General features: G+C 43.4%; 1 protein-coding gene across 5 annotated transcripts in view; it reads left to right on the top strand.

Annotated features, from left to right (window-relative positions):
- RARB (retinoic acid receptor beta) overlaps window positions 1-16,325 on the top strand; it is a 327,800-nt gene that overhangs the window by 302,215 nt on the left and 9,260 nt on the right. For all 5 annotated transcript variants that reach the window (XM_071735483.1, XM_071735484.1, XM_071735486.1 and 2 more), the window contains 2 exons: window positions 4,385-4,545; window positions 11,948-12,124. In XM_071735483.1, coding sequence (XP_071591584.1) covers window positions 4,385-4,545; window positions 11,948-12,124 — 338 coding nt within the window. The remainder of the gene's footprint in view (window positions 1-4,384; window positions 4,546-11,947; window positions 12,125-16,325) is intronic.

Raw genomic sequence — 16,325 nt, 5'->3', positions numbered from 1 at the left:
TTACCTGATTATCTAGAAACTGCCCAACTCTCTTGGACTGGATCCCAGACTCCTCTTAGACCAGGCGGTGACTAAGTTTGGTGGACCTGAGGGGCTTGCATTTTAAGACTGGATGATTCCCAGCATTAGAACATGCTTGAGATGATCCTGCTCAAGCAGGAGAATTGCTGCTTGGTTGCTAAATGAGAGCACTGGGGTCCTTGGAGAAAAGTTTTTTGTGCCTCTGCTTATACTTAGTTTCATCTACAGCAGGCCCTGCTTTTCTTTTAAAAAACAGCCTCCTCTCCAGCTGCTTCTGTCTGTACCTTGCCTGTCTTTTCAAGCAGAAGAGGGAAAATGTGTCTGAGTCTAAGGAAAGCAATGGCAGACCTGGAGTGAGGAGGACAGACTGGGTGGTAGAAGAGACGATGTTCATTTAGTTTAAGGGGGATGGATGTTTGAGGGTAGGGGCTAGTCCTTAAAGCTGAGGCAACAGAAAGTGTCTTAGATAGCTGACAAGCCCTGCTGTGGCTGCCTGGAGGTTTCTGGGTGTGGGAGTGCAAGTCCTGGCGTGTGTGTCAAGGGGACAGGGAAGCTGTCAGGGGAAGATGGATTGGAGCAGACGTGCTCAGGCGTGGGCGTGCGTCGCTCAGCCATCCCAGCAGCGCCAGGACTCGCACGGACGTGGCTTCCTTGCGTACCAAGATACGCCCTTTTTCATCCTCTTCCCCCTCCACCAGCATCTTATTTGTTTGGTTTGGGTTTGTTGGTTTTGTTTTTTTTTATTATTATTATTTTTCTAACTTCCAGTATTTCTCACAGGGCAAGAAAGCTTCCGTAGTGTCCCCTGTCGGGAGCTCTTAAATAATGCAGCCATCAAGTCAGAATTTAGTGTGCAAGTAATGAAATTCATAACCTGAGTTTTCTACGGTAGCATTAACTGTGACACAGATTCATCACTGGCATATCATCATTAAAAGGCAGTGCAATTGCATTGGGGATTGATGTGATCATATGCATGTAAAGATCGAGACACAAAAAGGTGTGATTTATGCAATATAAGCAGAAGCTGTAATCCAAAACCTTTCCTTGCTTGTGGTGTGACAGTTCTTGTTCCCAGAGCAGTGATGGCTTTTAAATTTACTGTGTAAATGTGTGTTTACATGTTTTTATTTAACTCTTTTAAATGTAGTGTTGTCTTAATCTTCTCTCTTTGTTTTGCACTGAATTATAGTTGTTGTAGAATCTGCATAATAGTGCACTGTTACTGAAATTCTTTTATTTTTGGTTCTTGGGTGTTATATGTCAGCACTTTAATGTGCTATCTTACAGGGAATATAGAAACATTGCCATGTCTGGTGCTGTCTTGTTGAAGACAAATGTAGGAAATATAAAAAGTATACATAAAGCCAGAAGATGAATGTTATTCAATTTTGTTGTTACTATAAAGGCTGTCATGACTGTAGGAGAAAAGGTAACAGTGAACAAAAACTATTCTTAGTTCTCAGGACATGTGAATTCATCCCTTCTTACCCTTCAGTGATTTGTATCCAAAAAGACAGAGGATATAGCTGGGCCAATTTGGTGATGTGGAGTCACCAGCAGCTCTCACTCGGGTGGCCTTTGGAGGGGAAGGGACTTCAGGTATAGCTGCCAAGGGAGCTGTGCCAGGGTATCACGGCACTGGTGGCATGGATCCTACCAGAGTTATCTGCTGGTCCCTGGGAGCTCTTGGCAGCTGCTCCAAAGCCTGGCCTAAATAACATGCTTGTCTTCCACAAGGAGTTCAAAGCTATTGAGATAAGTAGTTGCTGAGGCCGCCTTGTTTGGCAAATTTGTCAATCAGCTCATAGAGCTATGAGTAAATGGGGCTTTATTACAAAGGCTTATTGCTCTTTGCAGTTGTGTAGGAGTTTGCATAAAATTCTAAGGAGCTCTTTTATCTCCCAAGTACAGTGGCAATCAGGATTAAGTTTTGGAGTGTGGTGGTGGTTGGTAGCACTCGAGACTTACATGTTGATCCTGGATGTTTTCTCAGTGCAAGAGACCGTACTTGCACTCTGCCCTGGGGTCCAGCAAACAAATCAGGGCATTGGCTGTAAAAACAAGTGGGGGATCCAGCCTCCCCTCTGCTAAACCTGACTACACTGGTAGCATTGAATCTTCACAAGGTACCTTTTCAGTCCACACTTCCTGGCCTCCTATGAGTCTCTGTTACTCCAAACACCAGAATTCATGGCATTTGAGGTTGAGCTTTAATCCGGTGGGGTGCTCAGCATCCCAGCCCTGGTCCAGCAAAGTACATCTTTGACTTCAATGTGGGCCTGCTGAATATCTGCTGGATGGGGGTCAGAGTTCTTTCAGCTGCAAAGTCAAACCTTTAGCGAAATAAACAGAGCCATTAATCACATGGAGTGTTGTGCCTGATGGCCTTGTAAAGGAGCAACAACATTCCCTGCACCTACTTTTTGTGCTCTGTTACCCATTACATGATTTCTGTAGATGCGCCTGACTCTTCTCCTTTCCCATCCCGCCATTTTCCCATGTCACTTTTAATGTTCTCTAAGAAATGACACATCTTGAACAGATGCTGTAGGTGAGATTGTATCAAAACCTCCTCTTCCTCCCAAAACATTCAGTGTTTGTCTGTACTTTGTGAGCATTTGTGGTTGACAAGCATGGAAGAATCACAGAATCAGCTGAGTTGGAAAGGATCTCTGGGATCATCAAGTTCAACCCTTGATCCACTACTACTGTGGTTATCAGACCATGGCACTAAGTGCCACATCCAGTCTCTTCTTAAAAACCTCCAGGGACAGAGAATCCACCACCTCCCTGGGCAGCCCATTCCAATGTCTGATCACCCTCCCTGTAAAGATTTTTTTTCTAATATCCAACCTAAACCTCCCCGGCAGAGCTTAAGACCATGTCCCTTGTCCTACTGATAGCTGCCTGATAGAATAGACCACCCCCCACCTGGCTCCAACCTCCTTTCAGGGAGTTGTAGAGAGTGATGAGGTTTCCCCTGAGCCTCCTCTTCTCCAGGCTGAACACCCCCAGCTCCCTCCCCGGGTTCCCTTTTGTGGAAGCAACCACAGAAGATGCGGTGCCATGGAGGTGGGCCTGGGGAACCCACAGGGGAGAAGACCTGGTGTGGAGGTGGCTCTGGGCATCTGCCCAGTTTGCTGTGCTTCCCTCCCTCTTTCTAGGGTGGGACAGTACAAATTAGAATTTTCAGGTCTTCAGCCATCCCAGCTCCTTGGCCATCCTCACGTGTGCTCAGCCAACCAGCCTCAGCCTTGGAGTTTAGGACCCTGGTTAAAATATCATGAGGTTCTGAACATCGGTGAATGGTAGGATTGGGTTTTATTTGTCCAGCAGTGTTTAGTCTTTGGGGTGTTTAATATTGACATGGAGTCTTTGGGGAGAGGGATTGATTTTGTTGGGCTTTGTTGTAAAGCCTTATGCATCTGGTTACGCTTAAGACCTTAGCTTTAGCTAACAACAAGCCTCTTGATAAAATTCACAAGAACTGGCAATACTGCAGACATAGGCTTATCTCCTGGGCATGTTTTGTAAAATTAAGCTATTTTCATTAAAAGAACAAAGAGTGGCATGGTGATGGAGCAGCTGTCATATTTTATTACAAAACACAAATATGTGGGAAATCAATTACAGCGCGAGTGCCGCACAATGCATATTTCCAGTAATCCCCCCATGGCCGGGGGAAGGTAGGAGCCTGATCTGAGCACAGGAGCAGATGGCAAGCAACTTTAGATAGCTTCACTGCCATTTTTTCTCTTTCAAGTGTTTCTACTTCTCCTTTGATCTTCAGATCTTAAGTTTAACGTGTTTCATCTTCTTTCATTTAGTGTTTTCAAATTTAACTTTCCTTTTAAATAACTTTTGCTTGGTGGAGCTGGTATTAGTATGGGCTTTGTTATCTTCCATACTGTGAAATTTAAGAGGAGAGAGTTGCTATCTTTCTTTAATGTTGTTCACATCCAATATAATACCGACTACATCACTGCAGAGGATTTTGCCATTCACCGTGCACAGCTGTAAAGATACAATGAAAAAATCCCACCTCACAAAGTTACTAAGACATGATGTGTGTGAAGTTTCAGTAGACTTTCTTGGAAGGTAGATACCATGGGGGTGTGATGGCACATCCCACAACAACCACCTATGGAAGCTTGTTTTCATCATTATTCCATTAAATTTAATTCCTACACTCGAGTAATTAAGCTTGCATTAGTATCCCCTGCGCATATAACATTTTTTTTTACCACTTAAAATCCTTTCTGTTTAAAAGAAAAACACTTCGCAGTGGTTCAAAGTAGAGCAGCAAGAGCAGCACGAAGTGATCTGAATAACCACATCTGTGTCTCTGTTTCCTCTGTAGCTGTCAGAAATGATAGGAACAAGAAGAAGAAGGAGCCTTCAAAGCAGGAGTCCACAGAAAACTATGAAATGACAGCAGAGTTGGATGATCTCACTGAGAAGATCCGAAAAGCTCACCAGGAAACCTTCCCCTCACTCTGCCAGCTGGGAAAATACACCACGGTAAGTGTGGTCTGTGGGGCACATGGTCTGGATATGCCTGGATGATGTGAGTTTTGCATTGATATTTTAAGTAGATGCAGAAGTAGATGCACTCCTTGCACCTCCTAAGCCCTGAAAAAACACAGGTATGCATGCAAACACAGGCTGAAAAAGAGAAATGGCACTTAACTGTGAGCATTAATTAGTGGTATTGTGAGAGACTGGAGGTTTTATCTGGCCAAGAGGGGAGCTTGGAGTGCATGAGTCAGCTACATGCCATCATTCATTAGAAATTCATTGGCTTCTGAAGATGTGATCTCTGCTTGTGCATCAGATTACAACTTTGCAGGTGTAGAGAGTTCTTAAATGCTGCTGGATTACTGGTGACAGTCTTGAAGTTACCAGCGTCAAAGAAAATATGAAATGTCTAAATAAAGTGGCTTCTAATTTGCACTGTATTCCTCTCCCAGCCTGCCAAAATACCACAAAGCATCAAACACTTCTGCTGCTTTTCGAAATTAAAAAGTGGCCTCCAGTCAGGGAGGTCAGTACTGTAGGAATTTTTCCAGATGATGAATTAGGGAAATACATTTTTTCTATACATAAATATATATGTTGCTAGATACGGGGAAGGTCTGCGGTATCTGCTAATTTCAGAGAGAAAATTCTATGTCAAGTTTGCAAAAGCAGTGATAAAAGAAGTGCTTAAAAATTAATTGTTAGGTAATGTGTAGAGTCCTGTTGATGTAGGGATGACTTTACTGGGTCTGGTCTTGCTGCCAGCTGTAGCAGCACTGGCTGTTTCAGAGGGATGTGCAGAAGGTCCTGGGATAGTTGAGTGTGTGTTCTTGCCTGGAGAAAAGAAAGCTCCAGAGAGACCTCCAGGAACCTTCCAGTATCTGAAGGGAGCTGATGGGGAGGCTGGGAATGGACAGGCTGCAAGGGCCTGAAGTGATAGAATGGGGGGCAATGGTTTTAAATTAGAGAGGAGTAGATTTGGGCTGAATGTTAGGAAAAAGTTCTTTACCATGAGGGTAGTGAAAAAATGGAACAGGTTGCCCAAGGAGGTAGCTGAGGCCTCATCCCTGGAGGTATTCAAGGTGAGGCTTGATGAGGCTCTGAGCAACCTGATCTAGTTGAGGGTGTCCCTGCTTACTGCAGGGGTAGCTGGACTAGGTGACCTTTAGAGGTCTCTTCCAACCCTAATTACTCTATGATTCTGTATGTGCTATTTCTGCTGAGGCCAGGAGTTCAGGAGTGGCATGGCTAGGGCTCAGAGATGCCTGCTTTCACTGTCCTTCTTTTCCACGGTTCCCCAGCTAGAGATCTGGGACCAAGACCTAGAGGCTGGTTGAAATACCTCTCACTGGACCACTTTCTGTTTTGAGTAAGTGTTGTGCATTACTCAAAAAATTAAGTTTCTCAGAGAGTAATATAGGCAAATCCCTGTATGACATCAATATTCACTGTTTTATGGCACAGTCATCTGTTTATGAAGTGCAGGGCTCAAAACACTCAAGTCCAGGTGTAAGACTTTGTATTTAAATGTAAGAAAAGCAAGCACACATGGTGTGATGTTAGAAGAAAAGCAGGCTTTCCATGTTGCTGGAAGTATTTTTCACAAACGTTTTTCACATTTGATTATGGGAGTCGTGTAAAATGGTGAGTGCTGGGGAAGGCTCCTGTCCTCTGCGTGCTTCTCTGGTGCTATCTGGGTGAGATGTAGTCAAAACAGTCAGCGTGGGCGTGCTGGTAAATATTGCAGAGGCAGACCCCCAGGGGACCAGCACAGCCTGCAAGGCTGGAAGTTTGAAGCCAGCCAGCTGGTGACATAACCCAAGGCAAAACTGGAGCTGGTGGGATCCGTAGCACGTCTTTTCAAGGAAATTCCTGGATTAATGCCCCTCCACCCCTCCTCTCAGCACGTGTGCTCGCGTCCTCATCTTGGAGTAAATAAAATCATTCCCAACAGGCTCTCAGGCTTCTGCAAACGTGGAAGCGCTTCGGGATGAGGGTGAAAAAACTATTCCCAGTTCAAAGACAGTGAGTTTATGGAGTTTATGCCCTGCAGAAGAGGTGATCGGATGTCCACAGCTGGGAGGCTTAGCCAGCCTGGGTGTGCGTGCCAGAGTTTATTGCTCACAGGCTGCCTTGCAAATGGCCTGAGTATCCCAGAATAATAGTCTGCTGCCATAACTTCCAACGTGAGCATTTTAGTACATACTTTAGTGTTACCTCTGAGTCAGAAGAATGCACTGCAGCTGGTGTGATGCTGCTTCCTACTAGCAATTGCCAATGATCCTGGAGGGCTGAAAGATAAACCTGGGCACCTATACGCTTGCATTATGTATTGGAGGCTTAAATATTTTAGCTCTTGAAATGATGCAGGTGGATGAAATTGGAGAGGGTCTTGTTCCATAACACACTGACCGCTGGTGCCTTTCTCCTTGGGTTCCTGCTGAACCCCATGATGAGTTTAAGTCCCTGTTGGAATTTCAGAGCCCTTACTGAGAGCACCTGGATCTAAGTAACAAGCAGATGAATCTGGTCTGCCTGGGTGTCCTGGGTAACCATGACCTGACCAGGCTCTCTCTGGGGCTGGGTATTGGTAGTTCTTATCTTGGGTGAGATGGGACTGCTTGGGGGAAGAGATTCATTGAATTTTATTATTGGTCTGGTGGAATTCCCCAGCAGTTAGCTAGCTGCATGAGGCTGAAGTCCCTGCTGCTTTGTCATCGTTTGGTACTAAGCAAGTAACAGTAACAAAATTATACTGAAAAAGTAATTTTTGGCATAGCTTGAGTCTTTGAGAGTGATACAGCTTCCTTTAACAGCTGTGTCAAAACTAATAGTGGCATTGCTAAATACTGTCTTCTTGCTGCATTCTCTGTGTGGAATGTGGAGTATTTAAAACAGAAGACAGAAAAAAAGGAGCATGCAGCCCTTTTCCTAAATGCTGAGTCCAAGGGGAGATAGCAGCTCATGCCACTCTTACTTTTCTTTATAGTTATAAGCTGGTTCAGATAGAAGATTGCCATCAGTCCTGCTTTTCTGTCCAGTTCTGCAGGTTAGCAGTCATGAAGCACAGTGCATTCACACTGTGAAGCATATGGATTGTTTTTGTAACCTTAGAGTTTTTATGTAATTCTTTAAGCAAGAGGTAAGTAGTGGTTGTATTGAATCAGTGTGGATTCACTTGAATTTCACGAGCATGCTGATAGAGGTGGTGGGCAGAAGAAACTGTTCTGCACGCATGCCCCCTGTTTGCCTCTGGTTACGTGTACCTTTCAGACTGATTTAAAGCATGATTTTGTTTGTTGCTGAAAAGGACAAAGAATTTTAAGTATAACAGAATGTAGTAAAAAAGACTTTGCAGAGATACAGTCAATAAAAAAAAAACCTGTACAGATGTTTGGTTTATGAATCTGGTGCCTCTTACTCATGAGCACTGCATTTCCCAGAGGGAGAGGTTACAAGGTGATTTTGTCCCCCATTCTGTATTTTTACCCGTGGAGAAACACCCATCTGCTCTTTCACACCCATCTGCTCTTTAAAAAGAAAAACTGTCCCTATCTGTAATAATTACTGTACTTTTGCATAGTTAATAAAAGTCTACTTAAAATAATGGGAGAATAGCACTCAGATTAATTTCCCTGGGTCATTTGACTTAACAGTTGCATTTGGTGGGCAGTGGCAAGTCTATTTCTGCCGATGATGAGAATCAGCAAGCTGTTTAAATATAATGGATTTCAGAAGTCCATCATAAATAGATCTGTTTTATTACTGTCATCCAGGTAGGAGAGAGTGCCTTAGTAATTTCTCTGGAGGTGTCATACTTTATAGTATAATTGAGTGTAACTATACTGCTTGTCCCTCGAGACTGGCATTATTTGTAAGTCTACGGCTGTGTTACATCCAGCCCCGTGATAAAGGGAGATAAAACAGAAAATATTTTTTGTTCTATGGACCCGTGTTGCTCTGTGCTGGCTGGAAGCAGAGAGGTTTTGCATCATGGTGGCATTTTTCCTTGTGTAAGTGCTGATCTGTAGAAGTTATATGGCTATTGTTCGTACATATAGATATATATGTATCTTCATCTCCTGATGCCAGGACGGGTGCTCTGGTCCTCCGTGAGCTTGTTGGAGCTGGAGTGCATAGCTGCTTTTCCTAAAGAGGCATAGCAAGTGTTCCTGATTAGGGCAGAGTGCCCCTGTGAGCCTTGTTTCCTTTATAAAGTGGATTTTAAAGACAGTAGGGATTCTGCTACTGTGTATGTTTCTGTGAGTACCTCATCCCACATCGTTAATGCGGAGATAGAGCAGCCTGCAATGAAAAAACAAAAATGATGGAAAAAATGGGATCAATTTATGTGGCAAAAATGGCTGTTTAATTGGATTTCATAGCAAGGTTGGGCTTTTCCACTGATAAAGATGCCACTAGGGTGTATTACAGTATTGTTCCACCATATGTGCGCCTGGTGCAAAGGCCTGAAAAACATGCAAGGCTGCTCCTGGAAAAGACACCCAAAAAACTGCTTCAGTAAAATATTCAGGAAAAGTCATAGCGTCTGCATCTTTTTCACAGCATGGTTAGAGGAGATCCCCAGGCAAATTTAATCAGAGTTTCTGTTTATAACGTGCATTTTATTAACCCCGTATTTTACTGTTCAACCTATACATTGATACTGAGTCGGTTTTGGTTTTAGATATTCAGAAATTCTGCTAAAATCCAGCTTTTTTTCTCTGATGCTTGCAACTACATTCATGACAGAATAAAATGGTAAAGGCCTTCCCATTTGTAGCATCTCAGAGATAATGTGTAAACCACATTAGCTCCAACGCTGAGGAATCTGGCACCTGGGGTAATAAAACACCCGGTTATTTTCTGTTTTATTAACTGCCCCTTCTCTTCAGTTTGCATAATAGTGAGTTAGATTTACATTTGTTAGGACGGCCGTGCATTACTCTTAATAGGGGACATGTCAAACTTCCCGTTGCTGGTACTGCAGCATGATAAAGTAACCTCATATGATACTGATGAAGATTTCGTTCACACTTGCTGGTTTCATGCAACGTCTTTTTTTCCAGATGGATACCCTATTGTAAAATGATTTCCTGCTTTAGGCTCTGCTTTGTGTAGCTCTCCGCTATGCCATCTTTCTATGAACTGGATAAACTGCCTATTAAATTTAATTACAGCCTGAATGACTGCACATCTTGATCTTATTTTTTCTCCGATGTACTGTATTTCACCAAGGTCCTTGAGGATGAAATAAAATAAATCTGAAGGATGCATACTCCAATAGCCGAAAGAAATGTTTCAAAGGGCAATACAGTGACTGTTAACCCATTAGTTTTGGACAATTTTGAAGGCAATTCTTTAGGTTTAGTGTTAGAAAGACATTTTCTCCTACCTTTCCTTTTACCATTAGAAAAACAAAACCAAAACCAAAATTAAAACAAACAAATAAACAAACAAAAAAAACCAAACAACAAAATAGAGAAACTTCCCAGGATAAAAATTCAGATAGAAATGATGAAGTTAATTTCTTATCCCTTAAAAAGAGAGAGTAAGGAAGAGCACCTGTGCACCTTCGAACTGTTCAGCATGGTTGGCATTTATATTTTGCAGTAAGTGCCCCACGGAAACATTGCCAGCTCCACCCAGTTGCAAGTGAGGGTGAGTGTCAGGCTGGCAGTGCCCTTGGGACCCATCAGGACTTATCTCCTTTGTGATTGACAAAGGTTGTGACGTCCATGAGGGCAACCCCAGCAGGGGGTGACAGAGCATCACAGCCACACTGTGCTCATCGCTTGTGCCTTCATCAGCCTCTTCAGGCCCTGTGTCCTTCCCATGAACCGAAGAAAGCTGATGGGTTCAAAGGCTTCTAAGGGGGTGGATGTCCTCACCATCAACAGCAGTGGTGGCAGGGTCACTGGACATGTTTCCTCCATGCAGTCTGTGTAAGCTGAATGCTTTCTGGTGGCTATTTATCTGACAGACTTCTAGGTTGAGACTCCTCACATTTGACTTTGAAATTAAAGTTAATCTAACATTTTAACTTCAACCAGCTGAGGCTAAGTCAGGTAGTCACATGGACTTCCCTTGCAGCTAGGGAGAAAGCCACCACCTGAGATGATATTCCCTTACCTGCCTTAAGTACCTATCTGGAGTGGACGGGCTTTTTTTTGGAGATGCCTCTCTCGGTTAGACAACAAGCTCAGATGAGACATGGGAGAAACTCTGTTTATATGATTGCAGCTCAGCACCTTTTGCAAATCCAAAACAAGTGTATTTTTTTCAGGTAAAATTCCTCTTGCAACAAAGTGACGGCCCAGATGCTGAAGGCAGCTGCAACATGCACTGTATTTGGTGGCTGATAAAAGAGTGGGGGTGACTGTCGTGCTGGCTGCATCCCAAACAGCATTGGGTGAAATGCTGGCAGAATGGGAGCACACTGCCTGCTGGGGTAGAAGGAGGGGGAACTCGGGTATTTCAGAACTCCATCCTCACCAGTTTCTTGCCACCCTACAGGAATCATGGATGAACTGGAAACGACTCACCAGGTCTCTCCTTTACCCCATCTTTTGTGGGACCAGTGTCCAGTAGATCACAGTAACTTCTGAGTCAGATGGTTCTTGTCTGGCATATCTGTCTTTTTCAAGGCCTAAGTGGTTATTCTGCATGTATGAAAACACAAGCTGAATCAGAAACTTAATGCAGCTTTGCTACCCATCCTAGCAAATTATGGACTTGAATACGTGGAAACAGCCTCTGAAAGATGCAGCTGTGATGTCCTTGCAGCACTTCAAACAGTAGGGTGTATGTTGGATGTACTGTCCAATGAACAAATAGCATTCATTAATGCACATGGCATTTTTCCTAACATCATGTAAAGAATTGTCCTTTAATTCATGGGAGACTGTGGCTTGAGAAAACTGTAAAACATTTGCAGAGCCACAGAGCAGATAAATTAAGTAGAACTAATTTGTTAAGACCTTAAGTATGTGAAACTATGTTCCAAATATTGTGCTGTTTTTTCCAGATGAGGGCCCAATATTCTTGTTCCACTGTTCATTTATATTTTCTGGGGTACAACTGTAAATTGTCTCTCTCAATGCACTTATTATATAATGACAAGGAAGAGTAATGACAGTGGCATTTGGAAATGTTTAAGTTCATTTGTATTCCTTGTACAGATGGCCTCTGCAATCGTAAGTAACAGAGAAATATCCAAGGAATTTTCAGGCAATTAATCCAAGTTTAAAACCAGCATCATCCCAAGAGCAAGCTGCAGAAAATGCCTGGAATGTTAATAGAAAGTACTTCTGCAAGGGATACTCGGTTGTTGTTTCTTTCCCTTGAAAACCATTTACTGAAAGGGATGTTGTTGATTCATGGTGCCTTCTGTCTCTCTTTCCAGAACTCCAGTGCAGATCATCGGGTTCGACTGGACCTTGGGCTCTGGGACAAATTCAGTGAACTTGCAACAAAGTGCATTATTAAAATAGTGGAATTCGCGAAGCGATTGCCAGGCTTTACAAGTTTGACCATTGCAGACCAGATAACTTTACTTAAAGCAGCCTGCCTGGATATACTGGTATGTCTTTTTAACATCTTTGTTATGCTACTAATGTATATTCTATTCTTTTCTCCTGTAATTGACGTGGAGAGGGAGTCAAATACCTCTCTGGCCTTATGGTTGCAACATTGAACTCGCCACGTAGTCTGGTGTGGTCACAAGTGGACTGCAGAATGTCTACAGATGTGTGTTACGAGGGATGAGGATACTGTTAAAAATATACAGAATGTCCTTGTAGTTTGTGGATAGTTCAGTACAGTTGCAAGAAATTGCACATTTTGGGATTGGGGTACTAACTTGAAATATTTGCAGTTTGGGAAAAATTTCAGTGTTGTTTACACTGAAGGGAGATCTGGTACCCTTTGCTGCCTCCTTCCTCCTCCAAAACATAAGACTGGATAAAGGAAATCTAGAAAGACAGCCCACTGCATTTTGTTTTAGGAACGTGCTGTAACCTGTGGTCATGAGGTAGTTAAAGGAATAAGATACAAATCTTCAGTGGGTTTTTTGCAGGCTGTAGAGGGGTAACTGGTGTGCCTGGAGCCTGGCAGGCATGAGCCTCCAGTACACAGACCCCTCTGCTTTTACCAGTGCTGCAGGCACCTGTGGAAGTGGATGCTGGAATGGACTCTGCACAGATTTTAGCTAAATGTCATTTTATTCTAAGTAGGCAAGCATACAACCTGCAGCAGGGAACTGTGCAGATGAGCTTGGAATTTTTCTCCAGACCTTGCCACTGTGTCAAGGCAAGCTGTCTTCCCTCCCTTTGTCTCCAGTTGTTTCTGTCACACTGACCTTCAGAGAAGCCCTCTGGGATCTCAGCATTTCTTTATCAAGACCTTAGAGATCTTCAGGCATTTAGTGGCAAATACTCCTCTTATTATTGGTTGTAGAACAGTTTCAGTAGAACAGTGTTTTCAGTGTGTTTTAAACGTATTTAAATGTTTTTTTTCTGAGTACAAACCTTCAGGCCTTCGTTGAGCCATTCATGGCCTAGAAGCCCATTGTATAACTAAGGCTAAGAGATATTTTTGGTATGACACAGGAGTTTAAACTAGGGAATTTGAAGTTGGAGTAATTAATCTTGGAATTTCTAAAAGTGCACTGCTTCAAACAGGATCATATTGAGGAGGACATTAACTGCTGTGACCTTTTCCTCTTGTTTTGTCAAAAGCTGTTTTGAAGAATTGCGTTTAGAGGACATTGATGAAAGAGGAAGAGGGGTGGGAGAGGGGATGAGATATCATTCTCCAGCCTGTAAAAAAGGGAAGGTTGAGGTTGCCCTGCTGTGCTTGAGAGCCACCTCTTGTTGTCCCCTTCATCCAGGCACTCATTCAGATGTGGCCATCTCATTGTTCCTGTGTGTGGTCCTTCCACAGGTCAGGACCATTCGTTACCAATTGCACGCCTGTCGTCGCCGGCTCTGTCCTGATAAGACACAGTCAGGTTCTCCTTACACCGAAAGGCATACAGTAATCAATACACTGTGGCATTGTCTCAAGTGTATTCTGCCAGAGGGATGGGATGGGAACTGCTTTGTGTTTTGCTGTTGTAGCCAGTACCAAGTAGTTAACAGAGAAACTACCCAAAACTGGTGAGAAGGAGTCAGGATATAGAAAGAATCTGCACATCCAAACTCCTTACCCCCTGAACTCCATCTCTTAAGCTGCCCTCCCCTCTTTGTTGCTGCTGTTCTCTGGCTTCATAGCTGCTGGTAAAAAACATACCCTAATTCTGTAATTGCTCTGGATCCTTGCAAGCCCCTGGCACTCTTTGTTGGGGTGGGTAGTGGGATCTTAACCCAAGAGCACACGCAGCCCCTGTGGCATGGGATCCCCCTGGCAGCTCTGCTCACTGCTTGCATTGCCAGCACTGGCTGGACAGTGTCAAGTATTTAGGGGTAGCCTTTCTGCTAGCAGTTTTATCTGAAGTGCCTAGATAAAGGCACTTCACAACCTTTGATCAAAGTGACTAAATAAAAGCCTCGTTGCCAGATTAGAAAAAGAATAATGAAGCAGGTGGTAAACGGTGACTATATTTCAAATAATTAATGGATAGGAAGGCTTGAATCTTTAATACAATTCACTGCTTTCACTTTGTGGCCATGTGGCAGCCTTCAAGCACTAGTTATAAACTTTGGTGTGACCTGTGATTCTGGATCATCTGCTCATTCTCTTTTTTTATTTAACATGAAGCTGGACAAGGCAACACATCTGAAGGAGCAGGGCATAGCGAGTGCCATAGCTCCCTATAGCAGGGAGGAGCTGAGGCTTTATCAAAACCAGTAGCAGATAAGGCATAGTTGCTGCCAAGAGTCCTAACTTTCCTGCATGACATTTACATGAGCTTTATGTGACTATTTTATGTGCTCTTTAAAAAGAAAAAGGATAATTACCATGAGCAGAGTAATGTGCAGTGTGTGTGCTGTCTGTGAAATGCCCATACCCGTTAAACCCACATCACCTGCACATCATGAGAATTGCAGTGCAGCTCTGTATCTTTGTTTAAGCTAAGTTTCAGTACTTGGAGAAGCATTTTATTAGCACATATTTCCCCTCCTAGCAAGCTAGTTCTCCTAATTATGACAAGGGTTTTGAACATTTTATCTTGTGCACTGAGATGCAGAGTGGGCACCCCTGTGGCGCCTACCTGACGTCTGCTGTGAAAGCACTGCCCAGCGTGGGCATTGATGTACACTCATGATCCTGCTGCTGTGCAATCCCCTGGACATGTCCCCAGAGCTGCAGAATCCAGGAGGAACAAGATGAGGTTCCTAGCCCAGCCAGGTAGGATGGCCAAGCTACCCTCTGTCAGCAGCACCCCAGTTCACTGCCCACCCAGCAGCACTGGGCTGTGAGGAGCCTCTGGCATTTATGGACCCTGCCAAGGGGTCACAGAATCATTAAGGTTGGAAAAGTCCTCCAAGATCATCAGGTCCTACTGTCAGCCCCACACCACCATGCCTTAAGTTGCCTTGTCTATGTATTTTTTTAACATCTCCAGGCATGGTGACTCTGCCACTTCCCTGTGCAGCTCTGCTCACTTGGTTCCTGCAGCCATAGATGCTTAAAACCCCTAACAGGCTGACAAAGGAAATGGTGCCAGGAGCTCAGTAAAATCCATTGGGTATGGGCCAGAGAATTGTTTTACATACAAACAAACTAAATCTCTGGAAGGGCAGTAACATCTAGGCTCGCACGGCAGCAGAAGGCATCGAGGATGGTGGTATTTATTTTTGGCTCTGATGCCAAAAGTTTTAGGGATAAATACTGATAAAATTCAGTCAGCAACCCTCATAAAAAAGTGAGTGCTTCTCTCTGCTGGTACACTGGCCTGGCAGTGGTCGAGCATCCCCAGCCTTCCCAAGCTCTGGCAAAATGAATGTGGAAAGAGTCAGCTTGTCTAAAATCCGATGGATATAAACCTTAGAAGTCCTTGAATGCTAATCCTTAATAAGGTCATTTTTGCCTTCTGTTGTAAAATGCTGTATATTAGTGCTAGGAAGGCTTTTGGTGTGTGCAGAATAACCCTTTGCTGGTGGGGTATGGCAGCACCGTGGAGGCTTGTTCATTGTTTTAGAGTCACCTGCTTGGGTTTCTCTTCCAAACTGTCCCAGCTGGCTAAGGCAGCCAGCGTGTGACAACAGCATTTCTTTAAAAAAAACCAAATAAACAGGTTTCCCTAAAAAATCTGTTTAAAATGAGTTACGTTTCTGTAGTAGCAACAACTTTGTAAATCTGCTTTTGGGATGGTTTTGGTTTTGTGCAGTGTGTAGTGTTTTTACTTTGAGATTTGGAACTGGTATAGGAGACACTTTAAGATATAAATACTCTTTAAAACAAAGGGTCCTTTAATCATGGGCAAGAACCTTAATTACAGCTGGAAGTGGCATTTAAGAGCAGAGTGACAACTAAAATACTTGGCTTGGTTACAAACTCTAAACAAGACTGAGGACATTAGGAGGATGTCTTCTAGACAGTGGTTCAGTTTAAAACGGAGAAAGATAGCATGGGTTCTTATTTTAAAGTGCTGACATTTCCCATATGTTCTTCAGTGAATGTGAGCTTGAAATCAGCTTCACTTCAACACTGGAAGTTTGCCCAAGAAAGGTTTAGCAATATCCATGGCGTTTCACAGATCTTGATGAAGGATGCAAATTAAAAAAAAAAAAAAAAAAAAAAAAAAAAAAAGAAAAAAAACCAAACCAAAACACACACAA

Source organism: Heliangelus exortis, chromosome 2 (assembly GCF_036169615.1).
Source record: "Heliangelus exortis chromosome 2, bHelExo1.hap1, whole genome shotgun sequence".
Lineage (NCBI taxonomy): Eukaryota > Metazoa > Chordata > Aves > Apodiformes > Trochilidae > Heliangelus > Heliangelus exortis.
This window is presented reverse-complemented; position numbering and strand designations above follow the sequence as displayed.